The sequence below is a fragment of the Amborella trichopoda genome, chromosome 13 (genome assembly GCF_054954075.1).
Source record: "Amborella trichopoda isolate Santa Cruz 75 chromosome 13, AtrichopodaSantaCruz75HAP2 v2.0, whole genome shotgun sequence".
Lineage (NCBI taxonomy): Eukaryota > Viridiplantae > Streptophyta > Magnoliopsida > Amborellales > Amborellaceae > Amborella > Amborella trichopoda.
Genome location: NC_142348.1, coordinates 45,410,926 through 45,438,798, shown reverse-complemented (window position 1 = coordinate 45,438,798; position 27,873 = coordinate 45,410,926). Strand labels below are relative to the sequence as shown.

General features: G+C 36.9%; 2 protein-coding genes and 1 long non-coding RNA gene across 3 annotated transcripts in view; 1 reads left to right on the top strand and 2 right to left on the bottom strand.

Annotated features, from left to right (window-relative positions):
- Positions 1-621: 621 nt before the first annotated feature.
- LOC18442627 (putative UDP-rhamnose:rhamnosyltransferase 1) lies at positions 622-2,817 on the bottom strand. The gene has a single exon (XM_006852842.4). The coding sequence runs from the start codon at positions 2,121-2,123 to the stop codon at positions 720-722; it is 1,404 nt and encodes a 467-aa protein (XP_006852904.1). The 5' UTR covers positions 2,124-2,817; the 3' UTR covers positions 622-719.
- A 914-nt stretch (positions 2,818-3,731) lies between these two features.
- On the bottom strand, positions 3,732-11,308 carry LOC148779260 (uncharacterized). The gene is made up of 2 exons (XR_016047585.1): positions 10,315-11,308; positions 3,732-5,301 (listed from the first exon to the last, which is right to left on the bottom strand). It is a non-coding gene; the product is annotated as an uncharacterized LOC148779260 (long non-coding RNA).
- A 12,091-nt stretch (positions 11,309-23,399) lies between these two features.
- The window catches only part of LOC18442625 (transcription initiation factor TFIID subunit), a 47,040-nt gene continuing 42,566 nt past the window's right edge, over positions 23,400-27,873 (top strand). The window contains exon 1 of the mRNA XM_088855866.1: positions 23,400-24,237. Coding sequence (XP_088711992.1) covers positions 23,955-24,237 — 283 coding nt within the window. The 5' untranslated portion in view covers positions 23,400-23,954. The remainder of the gene's footprint in view (positions 24,238-27,873) is intronic.

The following is a 27,873-nucleotide window of genomic DNA, read 5'->3' as shown; positions in this document are numbered from 1 at the left end:
ATGGGTGGTCATTGGCAACGGTTCCAAAGGAAACTATGCCATGGTACATGTACTTATTGTTCAATTTCCTACATGCACCATCAGCCATCCCTTATCAACAATGGGTGGTCATTGGCAACGGTTCCTCTGCGCATGCACAGTCGGGGGAAGGCGGGGAATATTTTGATATCAACCATCCATTTTTAGCAACTAAAAATTTGGGTCGAATTAGTCATCCACAAGATTTGAGTGAAACAAATTGAGTCAATGACTCAACTTGGCCGATTCAAAAAGAGAAAAAACATTAAACAAAATATATCAAGTTCAAAATGTTTAAATAAAGAGCCTTAAATCAATCTAAAAATAATAGTTTCATGATAAAAGAAAATTATTTATTAATATAATTTTTAGGCCTACATGGCTGAGTTGAGATAAATCGAGCGGGCTATCTTCTGCTACCGGGTTAAACCGGGCAGTTCCAAGATGAACCGCCGATTTTGCAAACACTATTAACATCATAATCAAATAAGCTTTATGCCAACTATTTGGAAGGAACACTACTTGCAATTGATGGATAATGAAAGATATACCAAAGCGAACAATATGGTTCAGATAGTATCGCATGTAAGCAAACTCTCCATCTTGCCAAAAAAAATCATAGCAAAATCTTATTTATTGTAGACCTTACCTTCTGAAGTTTCCTTCATCAGGAATTACAGAGGATGGGCTTGAGATAGGACTCAATTCCTCCTGTGATCTTGAAGGTACTTGATAAAGTCATTCATGTACCTATCATGGAGACCCCTATCAGCAAATATGGCCTCAGCTTCTCTTGCCTTGACCCTTAGGGGCTCCCCTTCCTCTTCCACCATAGCTTGCCTTAGACCCTTTGCAACTGCTTCCTTTGTGAAAGAACCATCCTTGTTCCTCTCTATCTCTAGGGCTATCCCCTTCTCTACCAAGAGCTTAGCATTCAACCCTTGATCAAAGACAAAGGGCAAGACAATGAGGGTATGACCCCATTGTAGGGCCTCTATCACAGAACCCCACCCCGAGTGAAACAGGCACCCCCCAATCGCGGGGTGTGCCAGTAACTGAGCTTGAGGAGCCCAACCGACGTGCACGACGCCCCGGTTTGAGATTCGCGTCTCGAACCCTTGGGGAAGCAGATCCATGCCCTCACAGCCCTCCTGCGGTTTCTTTAGCAGCCACACAAAGGGCAACCCCGAGAGCTCGAGCCCGAAGGCCATCTCATGCACTTCATCCATACTCAGCCTGGTCTCAGTGCCAAACCCCACAAACACAATGGATCCTTTGGCTTTCTCATCAAGCCATGAAAAGATCCTACTGTACTCATTCCCATTCCCCCCTTCTCCAGCTCCTCGTTTTTCAACTGGAGGTGAAGGTACAAGGCCAAAGGGCAAAACTGGCTTGCCATAGAGCTCCCTTAGTAGTTCCAGATACTTCCCTTCGAATTCATAACAACTCCGAACAGCTACGAAATCGCACCCCTCTATGGTCATCGCGAACCGTTGGTGAGAAGACATCCCAGAAGCTTCGACTTTGTTGCCCAACTGACTGACTCTGGCTGCCTCGTGCATTCGCAGAGCTACAATTGACGGGAAGGGCACCCATTCTGGAGCCTTTGCATAGCTCTCAGGAGTCAACCGCTGATGGGCTCCGACAAGTCCGTCCGGCGGCCCGAAGAAAACGAGCGTGGATGCTGTGAACACACTACAGAAACAGCTAGGAATTCCAAACTTGGCAGCAAGACAGGGCGCCCAAGGCGCGAAAAGGTCGTGAATTAGCCAGTCCGGTGACTCCTCCGATACAAAATTCTCAATGGGCTCATGTAACTTATCATACGCTGCAGTAAGAAATTGTAATTTCTCTATTGGCAAGTCCATGGTAGCCTCTGCATTTTCAGGAAGGCCATGGGTAGGGGGCAACTCAAACTTCACTAGATTGATCAGAGTAGCTAAATTTGGAGGGATTTTGGGCAATCTATCAATGTTTCTTGGAGTGGATATGAAGGAGACCTTGTGGCCCTTTTGGGCTAATATCTTTGAGAGCTCTAGAAATGGGATCAAGTGGCCAAAGGCTGAAAAAGAGAGTACTGCAACATGAAGAACCTCATCAGTCATTGTGACACTGCAATGGCTAAGAGCTCTGTAATATTGGTTATTTATAGGTGTTAGGCTTTGCTTTTCTTTTGTTCATGATGCATGCTACTCTCACTCTTGTTCAATCATTAGCCAAAACCAACATGAGCTCCTTGCTCATGAGATTACCTACCTACCCACTTTATTTATTATCTAAATTGGCCTTTTAATTAATGGAATTATTAATATAAAATAATTTTAACTTTAATGCTGAATTGAAAGGCTCGGTGTGAGTCACAAAGTACTAGAAATTGTTTTTGAACTTTACATCTAATCAATAACAAATGACATATTCACAACCACTCGATTTAAAATCCAACGGATAAAAATGATTATGATATCTTTACATTAAAAATAAAAAGTATGTTGGTTTACTTTTCCTTATCTAAAACCCTCGACTCATTGCATCATTTTGAATAAAACATTATTAAGAAATAATCCGTTTCTTTTAATCATTAAAAATAATGCACATGCCCTATACTTTTTCCATTTTGCTAAAAGGAATCACAACTTTTATTTTTTTTATAGGGCAAGATTTGTATAAGGCTTAGGCTTTATGAAAACAAAATAAACTGTCACCTCAAATCCTCATTTGAAAAGCACTTTCAGCAACGAAAATCTCCATTATAGCTCTAAAATCAAGTTCCAACACCGACAATAAAATTCAAAACTAAAAAAATATTACAGAACTTGCGGATCTATAAACATTGACTTCTATGGTGCAATGGACAATCTAGACAATTTGTTATATTATACACTATTTTTAAAGTTTGAAATCTTTTTTTTTTTTCTACAACCATAATGTTAAAGTCAAGATGATTGATGTAAAAGTTTTTTAATACTTGAATTACAATTTTTGATGAGTTAAAAAGTAAGGCTTTACTTGTTTTTTATAGAGCTGCAGCCCTATCAAACCATTTTTGTGTTTTAAAATTTGAAAGACGTATGGAAACGCCTAGTTGGAGCACTCTATTTAGAACAAGTCAAAATAATGAATAAGGTACGGTTGTCATTATGTGGAAGTAGCTAAAACGGGTGGTAGCCATTCCGAGATCAAGTTGGGCCACTTCCCATAAATAATTGGCTGGTCATATTTATACATTCTTTATTTGTATTTATGACCATGTCAGATATGGTTATTCCAACATATGTTTTTTCCTTCTTTTTTTTTTTTTTTTGTTTTGGTTAATAGCGTTGTTGTTAAGTAGGGTGATGTAAGGGTGCCAAGAGGTTAGGTCCCAATTTTATCCAAAAATTAAAATATGTATGTATTTAATTATATTTAAACATAGTTCTAATATTGGGACCCAAAAATAGTGTTCGGGTCCAAGATTTGGACACGGATCCGACCCGTTGGATCCAATGTTTTGACACATACTTGGACCTAGATCGGGTCTACCCCTCGAGTCCTGGGTTGGGTCTTGGTCCATTGCTATCTCTATGGTGATGGGAATATATACTATGAGACCATTTATTTTTTGTACAAGGAGGCCACGATCACTTTTAGCCATAGATGGGAAATCCAATAGATGAAAGTATGTTGCAACATTCGAGAAAAATTTATTTTGGATTTTGTGCGTAAATAATGACACCTCCTCAATCACCTGATTTCAAATCTAAAGGTCGATAATGATTGTGGCATCCTTGTATCAAAAGTAACTGGTCTTATTGTATATATTTCTCATGGTGATAGCTATTTATCATTGTCATTCTTAAAAGGACATAGTTTCTACGAGTCGATGTAGACATGAATCTCCTCTTAAAAATCTATTTCTGAGATGGATTTTTTCACCCAATTTATAAAGGATATATAATCTTTGACATGGAGATCACGAATATGAAAAACTAAATAAATTTTAAAAATTAAAAATAATAATTTTATGAACAAACATTTGGACTATTAGTTTCAACTGTTTTTAGATGGACTACCCATTTGTATCCATTTTTACGATAGATGCTTTACACGTCGAGGGATGCAAATGAAAAATGCATCCTCGGGGGATGCAAATGGATAATGCGTTTGCGAAGCATGGAACAATTTTTTTTCTTAAAATGATTAAAGGAGTTATGTGTTCTTTTGGTAAGGAAATGACTTTCTTTCATAGCAATAGAGAAACCCTAGTCATGTTTAATATAAAGTGTGAAACTAAGATTAAGTGTTAGACCCACTTAAGAAAAGTTCAATACTCTAGCATTTAAAGCAAAGTCAGGAACTCCTTGTTGGATTTGATGTTATTCAAAATCACCAACATAAGGATATCTCATATCTTGTGGGATTGATTAAGATTGATCCATATTATCTAGGATTGAGATATTCTCATATTATGTGAGATTGAGATTATTGTTGATAAATTTCCTAATGAAAATAGAAATCCAAAAAGGATTAGAAGTCTTGGATATATCTCTTGATCTTTTGAGATATATGTAAGGTCTATATGAAGTTTCCTATTTAATATGGATTCCTAATTTTATATATATGGGAAGAAAGTACAAATAATTTGTGTGCCCCAATTTGGGTCGCCATATGGGAATAGTGGTTCCTCTAGAGAGAGAGGGAGATAAAGCCTCGTGTGCATAAGATGCAATTTCCTCTTAGAGAGAAGAAAGCTTTATATGAAGAGAAACCTTGATGATTCATCTCAGAGAGAAGAGAACTTCCTATGAAGAGAACTATTGATGATGCCTCCTGATGACTCCAGCAGCATGAGATGTTGGTTTCTTGTAAAGAAATGGTTCCCATTGAGATTTTGGGTTGTTTCACCTTTTAATGAGATAAAATCTTGTTTGCTCTCAAAAAGTTGTTATTTTTCTAGACAGTGGTCTAGTTATATAATAGAGATGATAGATCGGTGTAGTTCCATTTGAGAGAGCAGGTTTAAAAGGGTTTATTCGAAGGTTTGTTCCAAAATCTTTGATGTATAGTGGATTTCAGTTTGTCATGCCCGTGGATATAACCCTTATGAAGTGAACCATGTTGTCACACCCCAAGAATTTACAATACTGTTATTCCTGAGATGTGACGGATAAAACATATATACATCTATTGATAGGACAAATTTACAGTGGCGAGGTCTTACAAAGTAAATAAAGAAAGCTAGCACAACAACAGTATCTTCCAAGGTTGATCTTGACTAGCACTCAAAATGAATCCGCAGTTATCCTGAAAAATGTTTACCATAGTTTGATGAGTTTGGCTACTCAGTAAGTGATCATCATAATCCAAAAAATAATCATGTTTGAAAGATATCAATATTTTCCAAAATGAGATCTATTAACAGAAATGCATCAACAGTTTCACTTTCAATAAATGCATAATTAAGTATAATCCGAGTAATTGAAATGCTTATAACAATTTTAACGGCAGTACATAATTCAAAGGATTTCACAAAATACCCTACTGGCGTCCCAAGTAGGTCACCTATATACCCCATCATCGTTCTGATGGGTCCACTTAATCCCTGCAGGTCCACTTATACTTCACCGGCGTATCGGATGAGTCCACTTAATCCCTACCGGCGTCCCAGATAGGTCCACTTATACCTCACCGGCGAACCGAATGAGTCCACTTGCATACTTAAATTATTTCTAAATCTCTTTAAACATTCGAAAGCAGCAATATCATGTACTCAACATATCACTGAAATCATTAATATGAATTTCACTTAAACCATTAATAACAGTCACTCTCTATAACATTTCAAAAATAGCCAATCAAATATTTTGGGCTCAAATTTAGAAAGGTAGCAGTTTGTAAAGGCATTCTAGCATAATTGCCAATTTAATATGTATAGAAAAACTCTTATAGAAATTCAAGAATACGGAATTATCACAATTTATGGGATATCAATCCACAAATAAACATTTCACAACAATACTATAATCAATTGCAAAAATGTCAATTTTTAAATAATAAGGCAGTCATTTGCACATAAATTTTACAATGTCTAAATATTCAAAACAGTAGAAAGAAATATTACAATTTTACTAAAAGCAGAAATATCACATTTATTTCTAACAATAAACAAGAAAAATAAATAAATTTATTTTTTTAATTTACAGCATTCAAAATTTCTAACATAGATAAAATATCACAATTTTTATTAAAAAGATTATTTTTCAAGATAATGAGGTCGTGCGCGCATAAAATTTATCGTGCCTAAAATTCATGATAATAAGCAGAAATAATTATTTCATTTTATTTTTAAAAAGAATGGATTATTTCTCGAGACAATGAGGTCACTTACACATAAAACTGATAAAATAAAGATCCTAGACGGAAATATCACTATTTATTAAAAATAGACTAATTTTCGAGAAGACGATGTCACTTACCCACAAATATTTGAGAGGGAACTTCGATAAAATTCGGCTAGAGAGAGAGAGAGATCTCAAAATTTTCTAGGGTAGGAGTGCTCACCTCCCTTATTTAAATTCTTAGAACGTATTATTATAATATTTTATTACGCTCTACCTCATACCTGAGGTGTCGCGTTAAGCGTCTGCTTTTAACATACGAAAACCACGTCCGCTAAAGGACGTGGCGAGCAGCAGGCAGCAAGAAGCACAAGCACTAGGCAAAGGCAGCAAAAGCAAAAGTTAAACCAAAGTAAAAGTTTTGAAAATAGTGATGGTCCCCAAGGACCATCATACTCAATCAGACCATCACCTATTAAAAGCATCATTTCCCCTTCCTTTCTTTTTTTTTTCTTTTTTTTTTTTTTTTTTTTGAAATTTTAGGATTGTTACATTCTTCCCCCCTTAAAGAAATTTAGTCTTCTAAATTTTTGTACCTGATTACTGAAAAAGATAGGGGTATTTTTCTCTGATTTCGTCTTCTCGTTCCCAAGTCGACTCTTCTCTTGAATGGTACTGCCATAATACACGGACCAAAGGAATCTCCTTGTTACGCAACACTTGCACCCTTCTATCCAGTATCAAAATTGGCGGCTCAATGAAGGATATGTCCTTCCTGATTGGTAAAGGTTCATATTTTAAGATATGGGATGGGTCGGGCTGATATTTTCGTAGTGAAGATACATGAAAGACATTATGGACATTTGCCAATTCGGGTGGTAAGGCAAGTCTATAAGCAACACCTCCGATTCTTTCCAGGATTTCAAATGGTCCGATGTAACGTGGGCTCAACTTTCATTTCTTGCCGAATCTCATAATGCCCTTTATTGGTGAGATTTTTAGGAAAACTCGATCACTTTCCTCAAATTCAAGATCTCTTTTTCGGTTATCGGCATAACTCTTTTGCCGACATTGAGCTGTCTTGAGCCTTTCACGAATTAATGCTATTTTATTTGTGGTTATCTGGACAATTTCTGGCCCCAAAAACTTTCTTTCACCAACCTCGTCCCAACATATGGGTGACCTGCATTTCCTTCCATACAGGGCTTCATATGGTGCCATCTGAATACTGGCTTGGAAGCTATTATTATAAGCAAACTCATTCAGGGGTAAATGGTCATCCCAGCTTCCTGTAAGGTCAATAACACAGGCCCTCAGCATATCTTCCAAGGTTTGGATGGTCCTCTCCGAATGTCCATCAGTTTGGGGGTGAAAGGCAGTACTAAAGGTGAGTCTCGTCCCCATGGCTGACTGTAATCTAGCCCAAAATTTAGAAGTAAATCGAGTATCCCTGTCCGATACAATACTAACAGGAACTCCAAGCAACCGCATTATTTCCTTAATGTGCAGCTGAGCCAGTCGATCCAAAGTGTACGTCGTGCGAATCGGTAGAAAGTGGGCAGCTTTGGTTAACCGGTCCACAATGACCCAAATGCTATCATGTCCTGAATTTGTTCTAGGCAAGCCAGAGACAAAATCCATAGAGATGTGCTCCCATTTCCATTCTGGCACCGGTAAAGGCTGCAACAACCCAGCGGACCTTTGATGTTCAGCTTTTACTTGCTGGCATGTTAGGCATTTAGACACAAATAGTGCTACCTCTTTTTTCATATTATTTCACCAAAAGGTTTTCTTCAGGTCTTGATACATTTTAATACTTCCGGGATGTATTCTATAACGAGAATGATGTGTTTCTTCTAACATAGCTTTCTTTACACTCTCATCATTCGGGACACAAACCCGACCTTCGAATCTTAGCAAATCCTCACTACATATAGAGAATTCATCTCTTTTTCCTTGCTTCACCTCTTCTATAATTGTTATAAGCTGAGGGTTTTTCTTTTGTGCCAATCGAATCTGTTGGATTAATTGGGGTTCCGCCTTAAAATTGGCAATCATACTTACCACACCATTAATGGACGGAGTTGGATGCCAATCCACTATTTCCTCTAATAATCGCATTTCTTGAATCATTAGATGAGCTAAGACTCCCGTAGATTTTCTACTTAGAGCGTCGGCCACAACGTTAGCTTTTCCTGAATGATAATGGATTGTACAATCATAATCTTTTAAGAAATCCATCCATCTTATCTGCCGCATATTTAAATCCTTCTGAGAGAAAAGGTATTTCAAACTCTTATGATCCGTGTATATTACGAATTGCTCACCATATAGATAATGCCTCCATATTTTCAAAGCGAATACTATTACAGCTAGCTCCAAATCATGAATTGGATATTTTTTCTCATATTCTTTCAACTGTCTGGATGCATATGCCACTACTTTCCCATATTGCATTAATACACAGCCCAAACATTTATGTGAAGCATCACTATAAATCACAAATCCCCCACTCCCCTCAGGAATAGTTAAAATAGGTGTTGAAGTTAATCGAACTTTTAGTTCTTGAAAACTCTCCTCACATTCACTTGTCTATTCAAATTTGACATTTTTCTGTGTCAATCGAGTCAATGGGGTTGCGATTCGAGAAAATCCTTCTACAAATTTTCTGTAATATCCTGCCAATCCCAAAAAGCTTCAAACTTCAGTCATATTATTTGGTTGTTTCCAATTAACAACGGCTTCAACCTTTGAAGGATCAACTGATAGACCTTCTTTTGATATGACATGTCCTAAAAATATCACTTGTTCAAGCCAAAATTCACATTTACTAAGTTTGGCATACAATTTCTTCTCTCTTAATATTTGCAATACCATTCTTACATGCTGCTCATGTTCCTTCTGATTCTTGGAATAAATTAAAATATCATCGTGAATACCACAATAAATTTATCCAAAAAGGGCTTAAAGATCCGATTCATCAAATCCATAAATGCAGCTGGTGCATTGGTTAATCCAAAAGGCATGACTAAAAATTCATAATGGCCATACCTTGTTCTGAAAGCTGTCTTGAGTACATCTTCACTTTTAATCTTAAGCTGATGGTATCCAGATCTAAGATCAATTTTTGAAAACACTTGTGATCCTTGTAATTGATCAAATAAATCATCAATTCTAGGTAATGGATACTTATTTTTCACTGTCACTGGGTTCAACTGCCTATAATCAATACACAATCTCATAGTCCCATCTCTCTTTTTGACAAACAGTACTGGAGCACCCCAAGGTGACACACTGGGCCTGATAAAACCTTTATCTAATAATTCTTCCAATTGTTGTTTCAGTTCTTTAAGTTCTGCAGGAGCCATTCTGTAAGATGCCTTAGAAATTGGTGCTACCCCTGGCACTAATTCAATGGAGAATTCAATTTCCCTATCTGGCGGTAATCCTGGCAATTCTTCAGGAAAAACGTCGGGAAATTTTCGGATAACCGGAGTGGTATCCAAATTTATTTCTTCCTTCCTATCTTCTTTGATATAGGTAAGAAAGCCTTGACATCTTTTTCGAAGGAGGCGATTAGCTCGAATACAAGAGATTAAATATGATGGGGAGTCTTCTTTGACACCATTGAAGTAAAATACTGGTTGATTCGAAATACTAAAGGTAACAATTTTCTTATAACAATCAATACTTGCATGGTATGCAGAAAGCCAATCGATGCCTAAGATTACATCAAAATCTTGAATTTCCAGGAGTATTAAATCAACCAACAGTTCCTTTTCTTTTATCTTTATTACACATGATTTGTACATTATATTGGTGTTAATTGAATCTCCCATCGGTGTGGCTACCTCTAGAATGTATTCTAATTGTTCTAGTTCTACCTTTAAGTGGCATGCAAAGTGTTGTGACACAAATGAATGAGTAGATCCAGGATCAATCAAAACATGAGCTACTTTTTGGAAGATAGTAAGAGTACCTTGGATCACTGATTTTGAGGCCTGAGCGTCTTGCTCGGTAATCGCAAATACTCTTCCCTTCATCTGAGGCTTTTGAGATATCTCTTCCTGCTTTGGAAGCTATTGTGTCTGTAAGCTAGGACATTGTTTAATCTGGTGTCCCAATTTTCCACATTTAAAACAGGCTTCGGTATTCCAATAACAAGGGCTTGATCCATGATTTTTCCCACATTTTCTACATGGTTCTATTGGGTTTTGAAATGGCGAGGGCTTTGGCTTCTTGTTTGGCCTTTCAAACTGTTGTCGATTAGATGATGTAGGTCTAACATGACTGTTCTGATTTTTCGTCTTTGGGTAATCTTCAAAATCTTTTTCGACAATTTGGGCACGATCCACTATTTCAGCATAAGTTCTTAATTTCAAGACTGATATTCTGCTTCTAATAGCTGGTCTGAGACCCCTTTCAAATTTCTTCACCTTTCTTGCCTCATTGTTAATCATATGTGGTGCAAACCTGGCCAATTCAGTAAACTTGGCCTCGTACTGTGCTACTGTCCTATTTCCTTGGATTAATTCTAGAAAATCCATTTCTTTTTGGTCTTGAATAAAATCTGGGAAATATTTTTCATTAAATGCCTCTAGAAATACTTCCCAAGTCAAGGTTTTATTTTCTTTGACCAATACTCCTTTTGCCATTCGCCACCAGTGTTGTGCCTCACCTTCTAACATAAAAACTGCCAAGGCCACCTTCCTATCATCAGGACATTCCATAACCTCGAATATTTTTTCCAATTGCATAATCCATCCCTCGGCTTCCAGTGGGTTTACAGCAACCTTAAAAGAAGGTGGGTTTAATTTATTAAATTGTTCGATATTGCTCCCACCATTTCCTGTAACTGACTGCCTGGGTGGATTGTTGTTTTCCATCTGATGTTGCATTAGAGCAACCATATTTTCCAAGGCTTTGTGAATTCCTTCCATATTGGCTTCAGCTATTCTGGATCTTGACTTTATTCCGGTCTGTACACACAATAAATGTGATTTTTAAGTACATTCTTTTTAAATTTCCTAAGGATCTTAAACCTATTGCTCTGATACCATAATTGTCACACCCCAAGAATTTACAATACTGTTATTCTTGAGATGTGACGGACAAAACATATATACATCTATTGATAGGACAAATTTACAGTGGCGAGGTCTTACAAAGTAAATAAAGAAAGCTAGCACAACAACAGTATCTTCCAAGGTTGATCTTGACTAGCATTCAAAATGAATCCGCAGTTATCCTGAAAAATGTTTACCATAGTTTGATGAGTTTGGCTACTCATTAAGTGATCATCATAATCCCCAAAATAATCATGTTTGAAAGATATCAATATTTTCCAAAATGAGATCTATTAACAGAAATGCATCAACAGTTTCACTTTCAATAAATGCATAATTAAGTATAATCCGAGTAATTGAAATGCTTATAACAATTTTAACGGCAGTACATAATTAAAAGGATTTCACAAAATACCCTATTGGCGTCCCAAGTAGGTCACCTATATACCCCATCAGCGTCCTGATGGGTCCACTTAATCCCTATCGGCGTCCCAGATAGGTCAACTTAATCCCTGCAGGTCCACTTATACCTCACCGGCGTACCGGATGAGTCCACTTAATCCCTACCGGCGTCCTAGATAGGTCCACTTATACCTCACCAGCGAACCGGATGAGTCTACTTGCATACTTAAATTATTTCTAAATCTCTTTAAACATTCAAAAGCAACAATATCATGTACTCAACATATCACTGAAATCATTAATATGAATTTCACTTAAACCATTAATAACAGTCACTCTTTATAACATTTCAAAAATAACCAATCAAATATTTTGGGCTCAAATTTAGAAAGGTTGCAGTTTGTAAAGGAATTCTAGCATAATTGCCAATTTAATATGTATAGAAAAACTCTTATAGAAATTCAAGAATACGAAATTATCACAATTTATGGGATATCAATCCACAAATAAACATTTCACAACAATACTATAATCAATTGCAAAAATGTCAATTTTTAAATAATAAGGCAGTCATTTGCACATAAATTTTACAATGTCTAAATATTCAAAACAGTAGAAAGAAATATCACAATTTTACTAAAAGCAGAAATATCACATTTATTTCTAACAATAAACAAGAAAAATAAATAAATTTATTTTTTTAATTTACAGCATTCAAAATTTCTAACATAGATAAAATATCACAATTTTTATTAAAAATATTATTTTTCAAGATAATGAGGTCGTGTGCGCATAAAATTTATCGTGCCTAAAATTCATGATAATAAGCAGAAATAATTATTTCATTTTATTTTTAAAAAGAATGGATTATTTCTCGAGACAATGAGGTCACTTACACATAAAACTGATAAAATAAAGATCCTAGAAGGAAATATCACTATTTATTAAAAATAGACTAATTTTCGAGAAGACGATGTCACTTACCCACAAATATTTGAGAGGGAACTTCGATAAAATTCGGCTAGAGAGAGAGAGATCTCAAAATTTTCTAAGGTAGGAGTGCTCACCTCCCCTATTTAAATTCTTAGAACGTATTATTATAATATTTTATTATGGTCTACGTCATACCTGAGGTGTCGCGTTAAGCGTCTGCTTTTAACATACGAAAACCACGTCCACTAAAGGACGTGGCGAGCAGCAGGCAGCAAGAAGCAAAAGCAACAGGCAAAGGCAAAAGCAAAAGTTAAACCAAAGTAAAAGTTTTGAAAATAGTGGTGGTCCCCAAGGACCATCATACTCAATCAGACCATCACCTATTAAAAGCATCATTTCCCCTTTCTTTCTTTCTTTTTTTTTTTTTTTTTTTTTTTGAAATTTTAGGATTGTTACACATGTAAATCTTTGTGTTCTTTTTGTATGCGTTTCATGTTTTATTTTGTGTACTTTATTTGCCAAATATTAACCCATCGCTTTTAGAGGTTCCACACACAATACTCCTTAGTCTATGTCACTAACATTTGATTCACCTTTCATAAATTCTATCTACTTTCTCTTACACTACATTCTGACGTATACTCACAAAATCTCAAATACTTGTCCAAATATTTATGCTTTCTGGTGCATTAGATTAATAACATTAGCTATGGTTGGTTCGATTGATAGGTGAAAGAAACCACCTCCTCTTCCTTATATTCTGAAGAAGAAGAACTTGAGTCCTCCGATTGAATTGGGGTAGGATTCTCATTGATCCAAAGAGCTTTTACACCTCTCATTCCCCAGCCTTGGGCAGGTTTGCTGTGTGTCATATTACACGTGCCAGCCTCAATCATCTTATTGAGAAGTGAGTATGCCTTTAATGATCAGAAGCAACTATATTGTGTGGGTTGCTCAACTATTAGGGATAGATTCTGTAAAATGGTGAATTGTGAATTTTGAATTGTCACATTTACAATTACCAAAGAGGGCGTACATATACAATAAGGAAATCACTGAATATAAGGGATTTCTAACAAGAAATTGCTTAATAAAAAAAGATCCCCCAAAATAGAAGGGGTTGTTACAACAATAAGGAAGGAAAAAGTCCTCCCTAGGAGCGTGAAGACAGCTAACACTCCCCCTCAAGGCTTTGTGAAAATATCTGCTAATTGGTGAGCAGTTGGAATATAGGAAGTACATAAGATGCCTTGTTGAATCTTCTCCCGAATGAAGTGACAATCAATTTCAATGTGTTAGGTGCGCTCATGGAAGACCGGATTGGCGGCAATGTGGAGAGCAGATTGATTATCTCATAACAAAATGGGAGGTTGAGTGTGAGGAAAACCAAGGTCTTAGAGAAGATATTTCAACCATACAATTTTACAAGTAGAAGCCATATCTCTATACTCGTCCTCTGCAGAAGAACGTGAAACTGTTTGTTGCTTCTTGGTCTTCCAAGAAATGGGAGAGTTGCCTAGCAAGGCACAATAACTAGTAGTGGGCCTTCTGGTGAGAGGACAACCGGCCCAGTCAGAGTCACAAAAAACTAGTAGTTGAATTGGACTATTGGCAGGTAAGAAAATTCCTTGGCTCGGGCTTTGCTTGAGATAGTTGAGAAGACGAAAAGCTATATCTAGGTGAGGTCTCCTGGGTTGACTCATGTACTAGCTCAAAATGTTGACATAATAAGTAATGTCAAGCCAAGTAATGGTGTGGTAGATTAGCCTACCAACAAGACGATGGTATATAGTAGGATCATGTAAGAGTTCCTCATCAAAATTGTTGAGCTTCATATTTTGCTCCATGGGGAATGATGCAGGGCATGAGCTAAGATAGCCCATTTCTTTTAAAATCCCCAATATATATTTGCATTGAGATAAAATAATACCTCGACGAGATAGCGCCACTTCTAGGCCCAAAAACTATTTGAGAGGTCCAAAATCTTTGACGTGAAACTTTTGTCGAATAAATTCCTTGAGAATAGCAATGACAACAGGATTAATGCATATGACAATTATGTCATCAATGTAAATAAGAATGACAATGAACTTATGTTGTCATCGACGAGTAAATAAGGAATAATTAGCACGTGATTGGGTAAAACCTATAGTAAGAAGAACCGTCGAAAATTTGGCAAATCACTGGCTGGAGGCTTGCTTGAGGCCATACAAAGATTTGTGAAGACGGAAGACTTGATTCTCCCTTTGAGACGAAAGACCGGGAGGCATGGTCATATAAACTTATTCATCGAGGTTGCTGTGTAAGAAGGCATTTTGTACATCAAGTTGATGCAATGGCCATTGCTTGATAGATGCCATGGCGAGAAGACAACGGACAATGACCATTTTTGCAACTGGAGCAAAGGTCTCAGTATAATCGAGTCCTTCTCGTTGGGTGAAGCATTTGGCTACGAAGCTAGTCTTGTATCGTTCAATGGTTCCATCTGATCGGTATTTGTTATACACCTATTTGCATCCAATGGGTTTCTTTCTGGGTAGAAGCGATGTAAAAGACTAAGTATGATTATGCTCGAGTGCCCTAAGTTCGGTAGTCATTGCCTCACGTCATTCAGGAAGTTGCACAGCTTGTGAATAAGAGGTGGGTTCTTGGGAAGAAGATAAAGCTAAGAAAAAATCACGATGGGATGAGGATAAACAATCATGGCTAATTACAGTGTGCAAAGGATGAAGGCAGATGATGCAACTCGACATAAGAGCAATGGAAATCCTTTTAAGTAAGAAGGTGGACCGACGAAGTTCAATGGAATTGGAAGGTGAGGCGGAAGATGGAGAATCGATGAAAGATTTGGTAGGGGTGTTTAGGGAATCCGGTGCAATTGGAGTAGGCGAGGGAGAAGGTTCAGTGTTGTCAGGGACAGGCAAAGGTAGGACAATGGGAGAGGGGTCCAAAAAAGATGGTTGAGAGCGAAATGGGAGATATTTCATAGAAATAACATCACGACTGGTAAGAAAATTGTAAGAATCCAAATAATATAGATGGTATCCTTTTTTACCAAGAGAATAACCAACAAATATACATTTAGGAGCTCGTGGTGCAAATTTGTCTGTTTTAGGACCGGTAACGATTGCATAACATAGGCAATCAAACACTCGTAAATGTGTATAGGTTGGTTTTTTTGTTAAAAAGCACTTCATAAGGAGACTTGCTTGATAGAAGTGGCGTGGGAATGTGGTTGATGATGTACGTGGCAGCTAAAATACATTCACCCCAGAAACTAGTAGGTAAGTTACTTTGAAATTTAAGGGAACGTGAAACAGTGAGAAGATGACGGTGCTTGCGCTTAACAACACCATTTTGTTACGGTGTGGCAACACAACTGTGTTGGTGAACGACGCCATGTTCATGAAAGAAGGCAACCACGTTCTTAGAAAAAAATTCAGTACCATTATCGATATGCATAGTCTTGATATTGCAATTGAATTGGGTTTTGATTAAAGAGAAAAAAATATTGAAGAACATGCTTTGTGTCAGATTTATGAGAAAGCAAAAAAACCCTAGTGCAACGTGAGTAGTCATCCACAATTGTTAAAAAATAACGAGCTCTCGAGTGTGAGGGAGTAGAATAACGACCCATAGATCACAGTGAATTAATTCAAAAGACATAGAAGTGTTAATAGAACTAGGGGAAAAAGATAAACGTGTTTGTTTTGCTAAGTGGCAAGTTCCACAATGGCAAGACCAAATAGAAAAATCTAGGGATTTAGCTAAAGTTTGCATGCACGAAGGTGATGCATGACCGAGTCGGTGATACCAAAGCTAAAAATTATCCTCCTTGGAAGAAAGAGCAGCATGAGGTAGTTGAGGACTTTCAAATAGTTAAATACCGTCAAGTTGCTTAGCCACGCTAATCGTCGTCTTCGGGGACAGATCTTGAAAGAGGCAAGAGTTATTAGTGAATGTGATGGAACAAGAGTGAGAGGCAGTTAATTTGCTTACAGAAAGTAAATTATAACCAAAAGATGGAACCTATAAGACAAATATTAGGAGTAAGAAACACATAGCTAATGTGTGTGACAAGAACCAAGGAGCCATTTGGAAGCTTAACATGTGGGAAAGATTGATTGGGTGTAGAAGATGAGAACATGATGGGGTCGAAAATCATCTGGTATGAGGCTCCACTGTCGACGATCCAGGAATGAACTATAAGAGATGAAAAGGTAATACCTGCAAAATTCACAGATGGTTGTGTACTTCCCATGTGTAGCAATGAGATTAATTAACGGTATTGGTCCAGAGTGAAGGCAGGTGCAGCGACAACATGGTTTGAAGAAGACATCCTGCTAATATGTGGGATAGTAGGGAAACATGGAGGGTTTGCATGACCTGGCTGATGAAGATGATGATCATAAGTGAGACGAGGGCGGCAGTTGCCCTGTGGCCGGTTGGTGTTGCTAGACTTGGTGGCAGGTGCGCAAGCAGATGCCTGGGAAGGAGTGAAGGTGGCTGGAACGGCATCCAACGCAGCAGATTCGGCTGGGGTAGCAGTGAGTACCCATTGCTTTTCCTCTTGAAGCAAAAGATTGTAGACTTTGTTGACCATTGGTAGAGGTGCAAGGACAAAAATTTGACATCTGCTATGATAATAGGATTCATGGAGGCCAGCAAGAAATTGAATAAGACGTTATTGTTGCTGATAATCTTGGAGAACCTTGGAGGAGCCACATGAACAACGGGGAAGAGTAAGGATAGAGAAGAGTTCATCCCACGGAGTCTTCAATTTGGTGAAGTAGGTAGTGATGGGGAGATTGTCTTGTGCACAGTTCATAATGTCATGTCGTAGTTGAAAGATGCAAGGGCCATTGGATTGAGAGAAACGACCATACAAATCCAGCCATAGTTCACGAGTGGTTGTGATATAGGCTATACAGTTGGATATGTCCCGAGTCAAGGCATTAAGAAGCCATGAACGGACCATATCGTTGTAGCGTTTCCAAGAGTGGTATTGAGGAGAGGAGGAAGAAGGAATCTCAATAGTTCCATCCACAAATATGGCTTTGTTTTTTGTGCTAAGAGCTGTGCTCATGGCGCGGCTCCAAGTTGGATAGTTTTGGTCTGTTAAAGGTTGAGAAACCAAAATGTTGCCAGGGTTTTCATGGGTGGAAAGGTAGAGAGGGCTTGATGGATCGGTGGCTGGGAGAGAGAAGGGGTCAGTAGAAACCCTTGGTGGATCGGTGGATGGGAGAGAAGAGGCGTCAGTGGAAGCCATTTGACGTGATGAACAAAAACAAAAACATAGAAAGAGACCAACGAGACTGCGCAGGTAGAAAAAATTAAAATAAAGTTGCCCAACGCTATGTTGCCATGTAAAATGGTGAATTGCTGAATTTTGAATTATCACCTTTACAATTACCCAAGAGGGCGTACATATACAAGAAGGAAATCCCTAAATAGAAGGGATTGCTAACAAGAAATTGCTTAACAAAAAAAGGTCCCCCAAAATAAAAAGGGTGGTTACAACCATAAGGAAGGAAAAAGTCCTTCCTAAGAGCGTGAAGACAACTAACAAATTATTAATGGTAGCTAGTAATTTATCGAAGCGTTGCACGATCTACCTTCTTGCGGCCTTCTTGTCTAGCATGTCCTTAACTTGAATTATACAACGACAGAGGGTCACAAGGTCTTCTACCTGTTTTGCAATGTCACATGGTGCACCGTATCCAACAATATGCAGGGGGCATAAGTTATCCCTTGGGTTAGGGGTAGTTGGTAGGTGATTCCTAGTCCACGTAATCAGAAGGTTAGGAGATGGACTTTGGCCTCTACCCCCAAAATTCTTATGTAGGGCTTAAATTTGCAAAGTTTGCTTGACCATATTAGGCTTATAAGTTATATAGGGTCTTACATGCTTTTGGTTTGACTAATCATAAATATAGTTATCGACCCTACTAATTGCTAAGGATTTGATCTATTGTCAATACCCCCATTATGCCTGCATAGAGTCTATAACCTGTAATCATCCAGCACTAGGGTAGTCCTTATTAGAATATACTTTGGAGAACGAATGGTTGATCTCCTCTTTATATACTTACTATTATTGGTCCAACTAGTCGCTTGTTGAAAGCTTGATCAAGGGTCAATACCCCCACAACAACTCTCAATTGGTTTTATCGAAAACATTGTCGAGGTCAATTAAGACAAAATCTGATTTCTTTTTTGTTTTTAGCCATGCCATAAAATAAGTTCATGCCTAGTTAATGCTTGTTTGAAGATACATCTCCTTGGAAGAAAACACTGGTTGGGGCTAATGATGATGTTAAGGTGATTTTCTTAATCACCTTATAGATGACATAGCAGTTACTAATAAGCCTAAAGTTGGTCATTGAGAGGAGTCGTTGTCATTGAGAGAAGTCGTTTTTCTTCAGGATAAGGGTGATGAAGGTTGAATTTATATATTGTATTATTGGTTGTCATAATACGGAATTATTTTTAAAAGAGTTACAAGAGATAAATCATCAGGTCGAGGGGATTTATTAGGTGTACCTTGATGAGAATAATGAACACCTAAAATTTTAAGTGATTTAGATTTCTAGAAATAAAATGAAAATTCAAATATGAAATGAGATCGTGACCCGTCAGATCGGCCCAAATTCAATATGAGCTGTTGGCTGACATTGTAGCAGTCAGCCCATGATAAAAAAATAAATAATTTGAAAAATAAAATGTGACCAAAATACCTTTGAAAAGTTTCAGGGGGATTTTGATCAATTTATTTAATACAAATTATTTTTTTATATTTTTATTAGATTCTATTTCTTTTAAAAAATATACACTTCAAATTCAAGTGATTTAGATTTGTAGAAAAAAAAATTAAAATTCAATTACGAAATATAACTATGATAAATTTGATCGGCCCAGATTCAATCTATACCGTTGAGCTTACAATGTTCCATCAGGGCATGGGCTGGTATGAGCTCTCTCTCTCTCTCTCTCTCTCTCTCTCTCTCTCTCTCTCTCTATATATATATATATATATATATATATATATATATATATATATATATATATATATATATATATATATATATATATATATGGGAAAAGATCCTGTAGCCCAATAGCGTACTGCTGCAGTAAACACCAACGGCCTATATTGAATCTGGGTCGATCTGATGATCTTAGATGTCCGATGGTATTTGAATTTTAATTTTTTTTTACAAATCGGAATGATCTGAAATTTGGAGCATGTGTACATAAAAAATAGATGAATCTTTGAAAAATATAAAAAAAAATTTTACATGAAAAAAATGACTAAAATACCCCTATAAAATTTCAGGGTATTTTGATCATTTGTTTTTGTGGATTATTTTTTTTTATATTTTTATTAGGTGCACCTTGATGAGAAGAACATGCACATAAAATTTAAAGTGATTTGGATTTATAGAAAAAAAATTAAAGTTCAAACACGAAAAGAGGTCGTGATTGTCAGATCGGCCCAGATTCAATAGGAGCCATTAACGTTTACTATAGCAGTCAACTAGTGGGCGTACTGAATAGTGATTTCGCCTACCCTTACAGGTAAACTCTTCCCAACACTTACAGGCAAAAATGAATAGTGATTTCGCCAACCCTCATGACCATCCAAACTTCATTGAACGATCACAGTTGTATGGTAGCATTTCAATTTTCTTTTTGTTTCTACAAATCTAAATTACTTGAAATTTAGAGCGTGTGTACATATTAGTGAGGTGCACCTAATAAAAATATGAAAAAAATAATTTGTAAAATATAAATTGACCAAAATACTCATCAAAGCTTTATAAGGGTATTTTGGTCTATTTATATTTTATGAATTATTTTTTTATAGTTTTATTATATACGCCTCACTAAGATGTACATATTAGTAAAAAAATAAAATAAAAATGAAACACTACTAAAAGACTATGACCATGTGATGAAGTTTGGATGGTGATGAGGGTAGGCGAAATCACTGTTCATTTTCGTCTATAGGCGTTTTGTAGTATCTTTCACATATATATATATATATATATATATATATATATATATATATATATATATATATATATATATATATATATATAGAAAAATGCTGATATTAGCCCACTAGCTCATATCAACAACATATAATCCCAATGGCCCAGATTGAATTTGAACCGATCTAATGGTCACTACCTCATTTTGTGTTTAAATTTTATTTTATTTTCTACAAATCTAAAAAAGTTTAAATTTTAGACGTCCATTTTCTCATCAAGGCACACCTAATAGAAATATTTAAAAAATAATTCACAAAAAATAAATTGATCAAAATGCTTCCAAAATTTTTCATAGATACTTTGGTTAATTTATTTATTGAAATATATTTTTTTTGATATTTTTATTAGATTTCCTAAAATTTCAAGTGATTTGGATTCTTAAAAATTAAAATTAAATTAAAATTAAAATATGAAATAAGATCGTGACCGTCAAATCGACCCAGATTCAATCTAGGCCGTTAGGCTCATATGTTGATATGAGCTAGTGGGCTAATCTCTGCATTTTGTATATATATACGAAAAAGCTAAAAAATGACTTTAGGCAGAAATGAATAGAGTTTGCCACCGTCATGGACTTGCTATGTCTATGGCAGTTTATTGAACGAAATTGCAATGGACGGCACGTGGTCAATGGCGGTTTCCGTTGATTTTTCGACCGCCATAAGGTTCCAAAAAAAATGGATGGCGATGGTGCTATGGGCGGGATCTTCAATATATATATTTCAATATATATATATATATATAGAGATTTTGGAGCAAGAGCCGTATTGGATCAACCAAGTTAACCCTAACTTTTGATGCAACAAAAGGTTGTGACTTAAATGTTTCTTGCATATTTCCACTGAAATTTCTTAACTGCCAGGTGAACTGCACCAAGTACCTAAGGATTCCACTTTTCGAGGATATATATTTTTTTAATATTCTTAAGCTTGGTTTGAACTCTAGGCATCATACAATCTTTATTTATTGTTTTCTCTACCCTACAAATTTTGACAATAATATTATAATCTATATGATGGGACCGCATATTGAACAATTTGAAAGGTTTTGAACCCCAATCTATACAGAGAAAGCTTTCTATGTTCTCCCTACAACATAGAAGTTTTGTCCTCCCCCTACCATCTAGCCGGCCATATTTAATCAAGAGAGCCACTCACCGTTTGATCTTAGATCTGACGTTTCAAAATATTTTATTTTTAGTTTTTTTAATATAATTTTTCTGAATATGAAATTTGGTACGTGCCATCTTCTCATTGGGGCACACCTATAAAAAATATTAACATTAATTTTTTGATAAAAAACAATGACCAAAATACTTCTTGAAACTTTCAGGGATATTTTAGTCATTTTATTTTACTGAAAATATATTTTTTATATTTTTCGTTAGTGCGAGTTTAATAGAGGAATGGACGTCCAAAATTTGGTGTCAAAACATTTTATAGAAAACAATTAAAAATAAAGAAGTGTAGAGACATGACATTGTGATTGGGGCAATCTTAGCCCTCCATTCAAAAATGGACGGTTGGATAAGGGGGACGATAGAACTTCTATGTTGTAGGGGGACCATAGAAAGCTTTCCCATCTATATATTGGTATACAATGAGACCCTTAACCTCTGATACATGGAGCTCACAATTACTTATGGCCATTTGATGTGAAATTTGAAAGCTTGGTGTCATAAACATCAAGAAATTTTTTGTTGAACTCTGAGCTTGATCAATAGAATAATTGCAGCTACTGAATTTTAATCCAATGGTCAAGATTAATTGTGACCACCTTGAACTAAAATTAAATGGTCTCATTGTAATCCTTTCCCTAGATATTTTGGTCAATCTCGAGTTAAATGAGGCTGTGGGCTAAGAGCAGTTTTTAGTCTTGGTTAGATCTAGGTAGTCTAGAGCTTTTAGGATTAGGAAAACATTATAGTCACCAGGTCGAGATCAATATTCTATCTAGCTTTTGAAGAATGGATGCACCTCCTGCTTGATTGTTTCCCCATGATAATTTTTTTAGTGCTTTCATAAGACTAAAAGACTACAGTTTGAGTCTTATTTAGTTGTTCCATTAATTTGGTTGTTTTGTAGATTGAATGTATAAAGGGTAGAAGCTATTAAAGATGAATTAATGTCTCTTTCACTAGCACCCAAATTCGCCCACCCTCAATGTTATCACTGTTAGCCACTATTTTGCAGAGAGCAACCATGGTTCTGATGGGGTTTCATTTAGGATAAGAATGAGAAGTTTATATTATTGGGTGAATTTTGTGATTTTTATTTTTTTTTCAAAATATTCCATGTAGTGATGCTCAAATGTGATACAAGGGTTATGGATTATGATAGGGCTGGCAACGAACCGTGCCTCAACCCGGTCAGGTCAACCCTAGCCAGGCCTTGGCCCCAAGCTTGAATTCGGGCCAAAGTGATTAGACTCAAAAGACTTAAAAGTGAAAAATGGGATGGGTGGGGAAGGAGAGGGGTGGAGGGAAGAGCCTAGCTGGGCTAGCTTGTTTGTGACCTCGTCCGAGGTCTGGCCTAAAGGCTCAAGCTTGGCCCTCAGGAATGGCCCAAGGTCTAGTTTTTAAGGATCAGGCAGCGGAGATCGGGCCGAGCCTAAGTCGGATGGGGAACATACCACTTGGATCACTCAAGAGCTTCTTGATGCTGCTTGGATGGCTTCATTTTGAGGTGGTTCTCATCCTCTCTCCATCACAGTTCATCCATTCTTTGAATGGTGAGGACGCATGATACGATTTTGTGATTCCGTGGATCAGAATACGCTTTTCTCCTATTTCACAGCAAGAGACAATGAGCTTTCCCTATTTGACTGTTCTCACTCTATCTACATCACGGTCAATCCATCATCTAGACGGTGATGACTGCAACGAACGTATCTTTTATAGTCATCGATCAAAATAAGCTCTTACTCAATTTCTCTGCTCTCAAGTTTAGAGAGGGAGAGAGAGAGAGATTTGAAGTCGGGGAAGTGCAAAATGGTGGTTTTAAGAGAGAAATTAGAGAGAGAAGAGATGAGACGCTGCTGCCCGGAGAGAGAAACCACTGAAATTTATCCGAAAAAGAGAACCCCTAGAATTCGGAGAATCCGCTCACTCTTGCAAAATATAGGTCAAAGTGGTTTCTGATAGAGCATATTTCCGGTTCGGTTTCATGGCTTTGATGGGGAATGATGGTAGGGGTTATGAATTGGCGAAGAAGCTTGACAGTTGTGGGGTTTGGCGTCAATGGCTTGGAAAAACAACTTACGTAAATTTCTTGCCATTTCTGGGTTCCCCATCTTCTTGGGATAGCTTCATGACTACAAACGAGTATAGATCTAGGGCACAGCTCCAGCTTCAACTTAGGGTTCGGGCATTGCTGTATGATAAAGCCAGTGTTTCTCTGTTCCTAAGGTTGGATTCCTCAGCGTTGCCTTCGAAGCTCAACCCTGCATGTAAGCATCGTTTTCCTCTCTCTCTCTCTGAAGTTGTGTATGTTGTTATGATTGTAGCTGGTAGAAGAAACAGAAAACTTGAAAACAATGATTCAGTACACAAACCCAATTTGGGTTCATCTAGAAATTGATGCTTATAAGTTGCTGGAAATTGATCTCTCTCTCTCTCTCTCTCACACACACACACACACACACACACACACACACACACACTCACAGAGGTATGCACATACCACATTTTTTGAAAGAAACAACAATGCATCAATTTGAAGGGAATAATATTAAATATGCCATAATTCTGTACACTATTTCTGAGTGCTTATGCTCAACTTATGTTTATTGGAACATGGTTCTTAGATGCTCTTTGCATTTGGATTTAGTGTTGTGTAATCATTTGTTTGAATAGGGAAGGAGAATGAAATAGGTTTTGAACTTCTATTTGATGATTGAACATGATGGATAACTATTGTTTATTTTTTCTTTTTCTTTTAATTTCCCTGGGAAGTTCTCCATTACTCCATGATTTAGGGTAGAACAATGCGATACTTGTTTAGGTATGAAATTAATCCTACAATGTTTGTTCTAAAGTTGGTTATGTTAGTTGGACAGATAGACTTCATTTGTGTTGTGCTATCTTTCCATCGCATCTGAACAGGGTGGGCTCATAATTCTATAAACCATAAAATCCAGGGTTTCAAAGTCTGTTGGGTGTATAAGGTGGGACTTGTTTAAGTCTGCACTATGTTGATTGGGCTTTCTCTTGTACATGCTGGGGAGGTTAGGTTGGGAGGGTGGCTGAGGCATTATATAATGGAGAATACCCCCATAATTTGTTTATGAAATCCCAATGTGGCCCATGAGGTTTTGGTCAGAGTTGTGGATGATCGCCAACCCTTATCCAATGCAAATTTGAATAACATGAAAGAACTCAAGGAAAATAATGTATTGACTAAAAATTAATGGTAGTTAACAATCTTAGCTTCAATGGCTTTGCGAATTCAATCATCATCCTCATCCAAACCTTATCCCAACTATTTGCAGTCAGCTACACAAACCTTTTTCCGCCACTCCGCTCTATCAAGGGCCATATCCTCATGGAGACCATAAGTCACCATATCTCTTCTCACTACTTTCATCTATGTCGTTCTAGGCTCTCACCTTACCCTTTTAGAGCCTTCTACTTGAACTAAATTTCCTCTCCTAACTGGTTCAGTTCTAGGTTGATGCTGTATATGGCCAGACCACGAAGTCTACTTTCCCGCATCTTATCGCCTATTGGAGCCACCCTTACGTTTCCTCAGATTTATTCATTCTGAATTTTATCCTTTCTTGTCTTGACACTCATCTATTTCAATATTCTCATCTTAGCTACACTCATTCTATGGATAGTCATTGAATGAAATAATACAACCTTGGAAGAAAAGCCTTAATGCAACACTTATTTTATAATAAAATAAATTACTTCGAACCTAAGAAATCCTAATTCTAACTGATTTAGAATTCCTAATCAAAACAATTGTTATAACATTTTTACCCCTTATAAAATACAATTTTTGGATACTGCCCCTCAAATCCTAAAAATTGAAAAGAAAACCTTGAAATTCCTCACAAACATAAAAATCCTAAAAAACACTAAAAATTAACTAAGAGCCAAAAAAATAAAATTTAATAGAAGAAATTAAAAAATAAGGGGCATCTTATCTTCCGCCAAACTCCCTTGGTTGCAGAAAATTTGTCCTCGAGTTTTGAAGTGTTCTATGATGAATGTCCTCGAGTTTTGAAGTGTTCTATGATGAATCTCACATCTAATCCACAATCTTCACCATCATTATCCTTCTCGTCTTGCCTTAAAAGTATACTTGGTAGGGAGAAATTTCCAAGAAATGGATCTTGTATTGAAGAATTGTAACAATGTCAACAAATTCAACTACCCTAGATCTTGCATTGAGAATTATGCATTTGAAACTGGCAAACGCACAAAAACTTTAGGATTGATTTTTCTGGTGCTTAGATGCTTTTTTTGATGAAAACCTAAGAATTCTCGAACTGTGACCTCGATTTTAGAATCGATAACAATGTTCATTGAAGCCAAAGGACTTGAGCCCAATTGAAAATTGTTGTAGATTTCATCTAGAGATAGGGATCTGAAAACCTCTTATCACCCTCAACATCAACAACATTAGGAGCCCGAACCGAACTCGAAAACCTGTCAACCTCATCTTTATTAGACAACCTAGTGACATATGAAACCCTGGACTCCTCAAGCCCCAAATCTCCTTCTCTATCGAAAATAGGATAGCCAACTTCTTCACCTCCATCATCACCATTGCCTGTACTCTTGAAGAAATTAAGATCCTTGTTTGAGCATTTGTTAAAGAATGATAGAATCCCATCAACCTATAATTTCATCGGTTTTGGAAACAACTTGATAAAAATATGGATTTTGTGTAGTTGGTCTTCTCAAGATCACTATCCAAACTATCTTCACAGGCAACAAGATTACCTCTCCCCTAGTTGATTTGGATTAGTTTCACTAATCCTGACCTATCACTACGATGGGATTCAAATATGCTATTATCATGAACAACCGAACATCGATCTTAACAGTTTTGACCATAGTTATCGGAAACTCTCCTCGGACCTCGCAATTCCGGTTCGAAAAGCCATTTTTGTGTTTCTGTTAAGGAAACTCCACAAAAACTTTTTTTGGAACCAACGAAACTCAATTCCTTTATTTCGGAATCTTGATTCTATACATATGTGGAAACGTTTTTTTATATTATATATTAATATATGACCTTTATATATTTTATTGCAGATATGTAGTTCCCATTTATATATTTTATTGCAGATAAGTAGTTCCCATTGTAATGGAGCTTGCGGACTACCTTTACATTCCATGGTCCCTTACTACCATGTAGAGCACCTTGACTGCATACCCTAATGAGAAGAATCCAATATTGTTATTTTATTGCAGATAAGTAGTTCCCATTGGCATCTAAGATATGGACTATGGACTATGGAGTACTAATCGCACTCTATCCAAGGGTGTCCAAACGGCACATGACCTATACTTGGTTTGGGAAGTGGTCATGCTGTATGGTCAACCCCATAGTCCACAGTAACTTCTACTTGATGCGATGTCACCTTAGTGTATGGGACATTATACCATTTGATTGTAATTAGAGTGTCATATTTCCCGTCGGCTATTGTACACACTTTAGGTCTTTAAGGGAGCTAGCGGACTACCTTTACATTCCATGGTCCCTTACTACAGTGTAGAGCACATTGACTGCATACCCTAATGAGAAGAATCCATTATTGTTATATTATTGCAGGTAAGTAGTTCCCATTGGCATCTAAAGTATGGACTATGGAGTACTGACCCCACTCTATTCAAGGGTGTCCAAGGCACATGACTTATACTTGGTTTAGGAAGTCATCATGTTGTATGGTCCACCCCATTGTCCCAGTACCTTCTCTTTGATGCGATTCACCTTGGTGTATGGGACATGATACCAATATAATGTAGTTAGAGTGTCATATTTGTACACATTTTAGGTTTGTAAGGGAGCTAGCAGACTACCTTTACATTCCATGGTCCCTTAGCACCTTGACTACGTACCCTAATGAGAA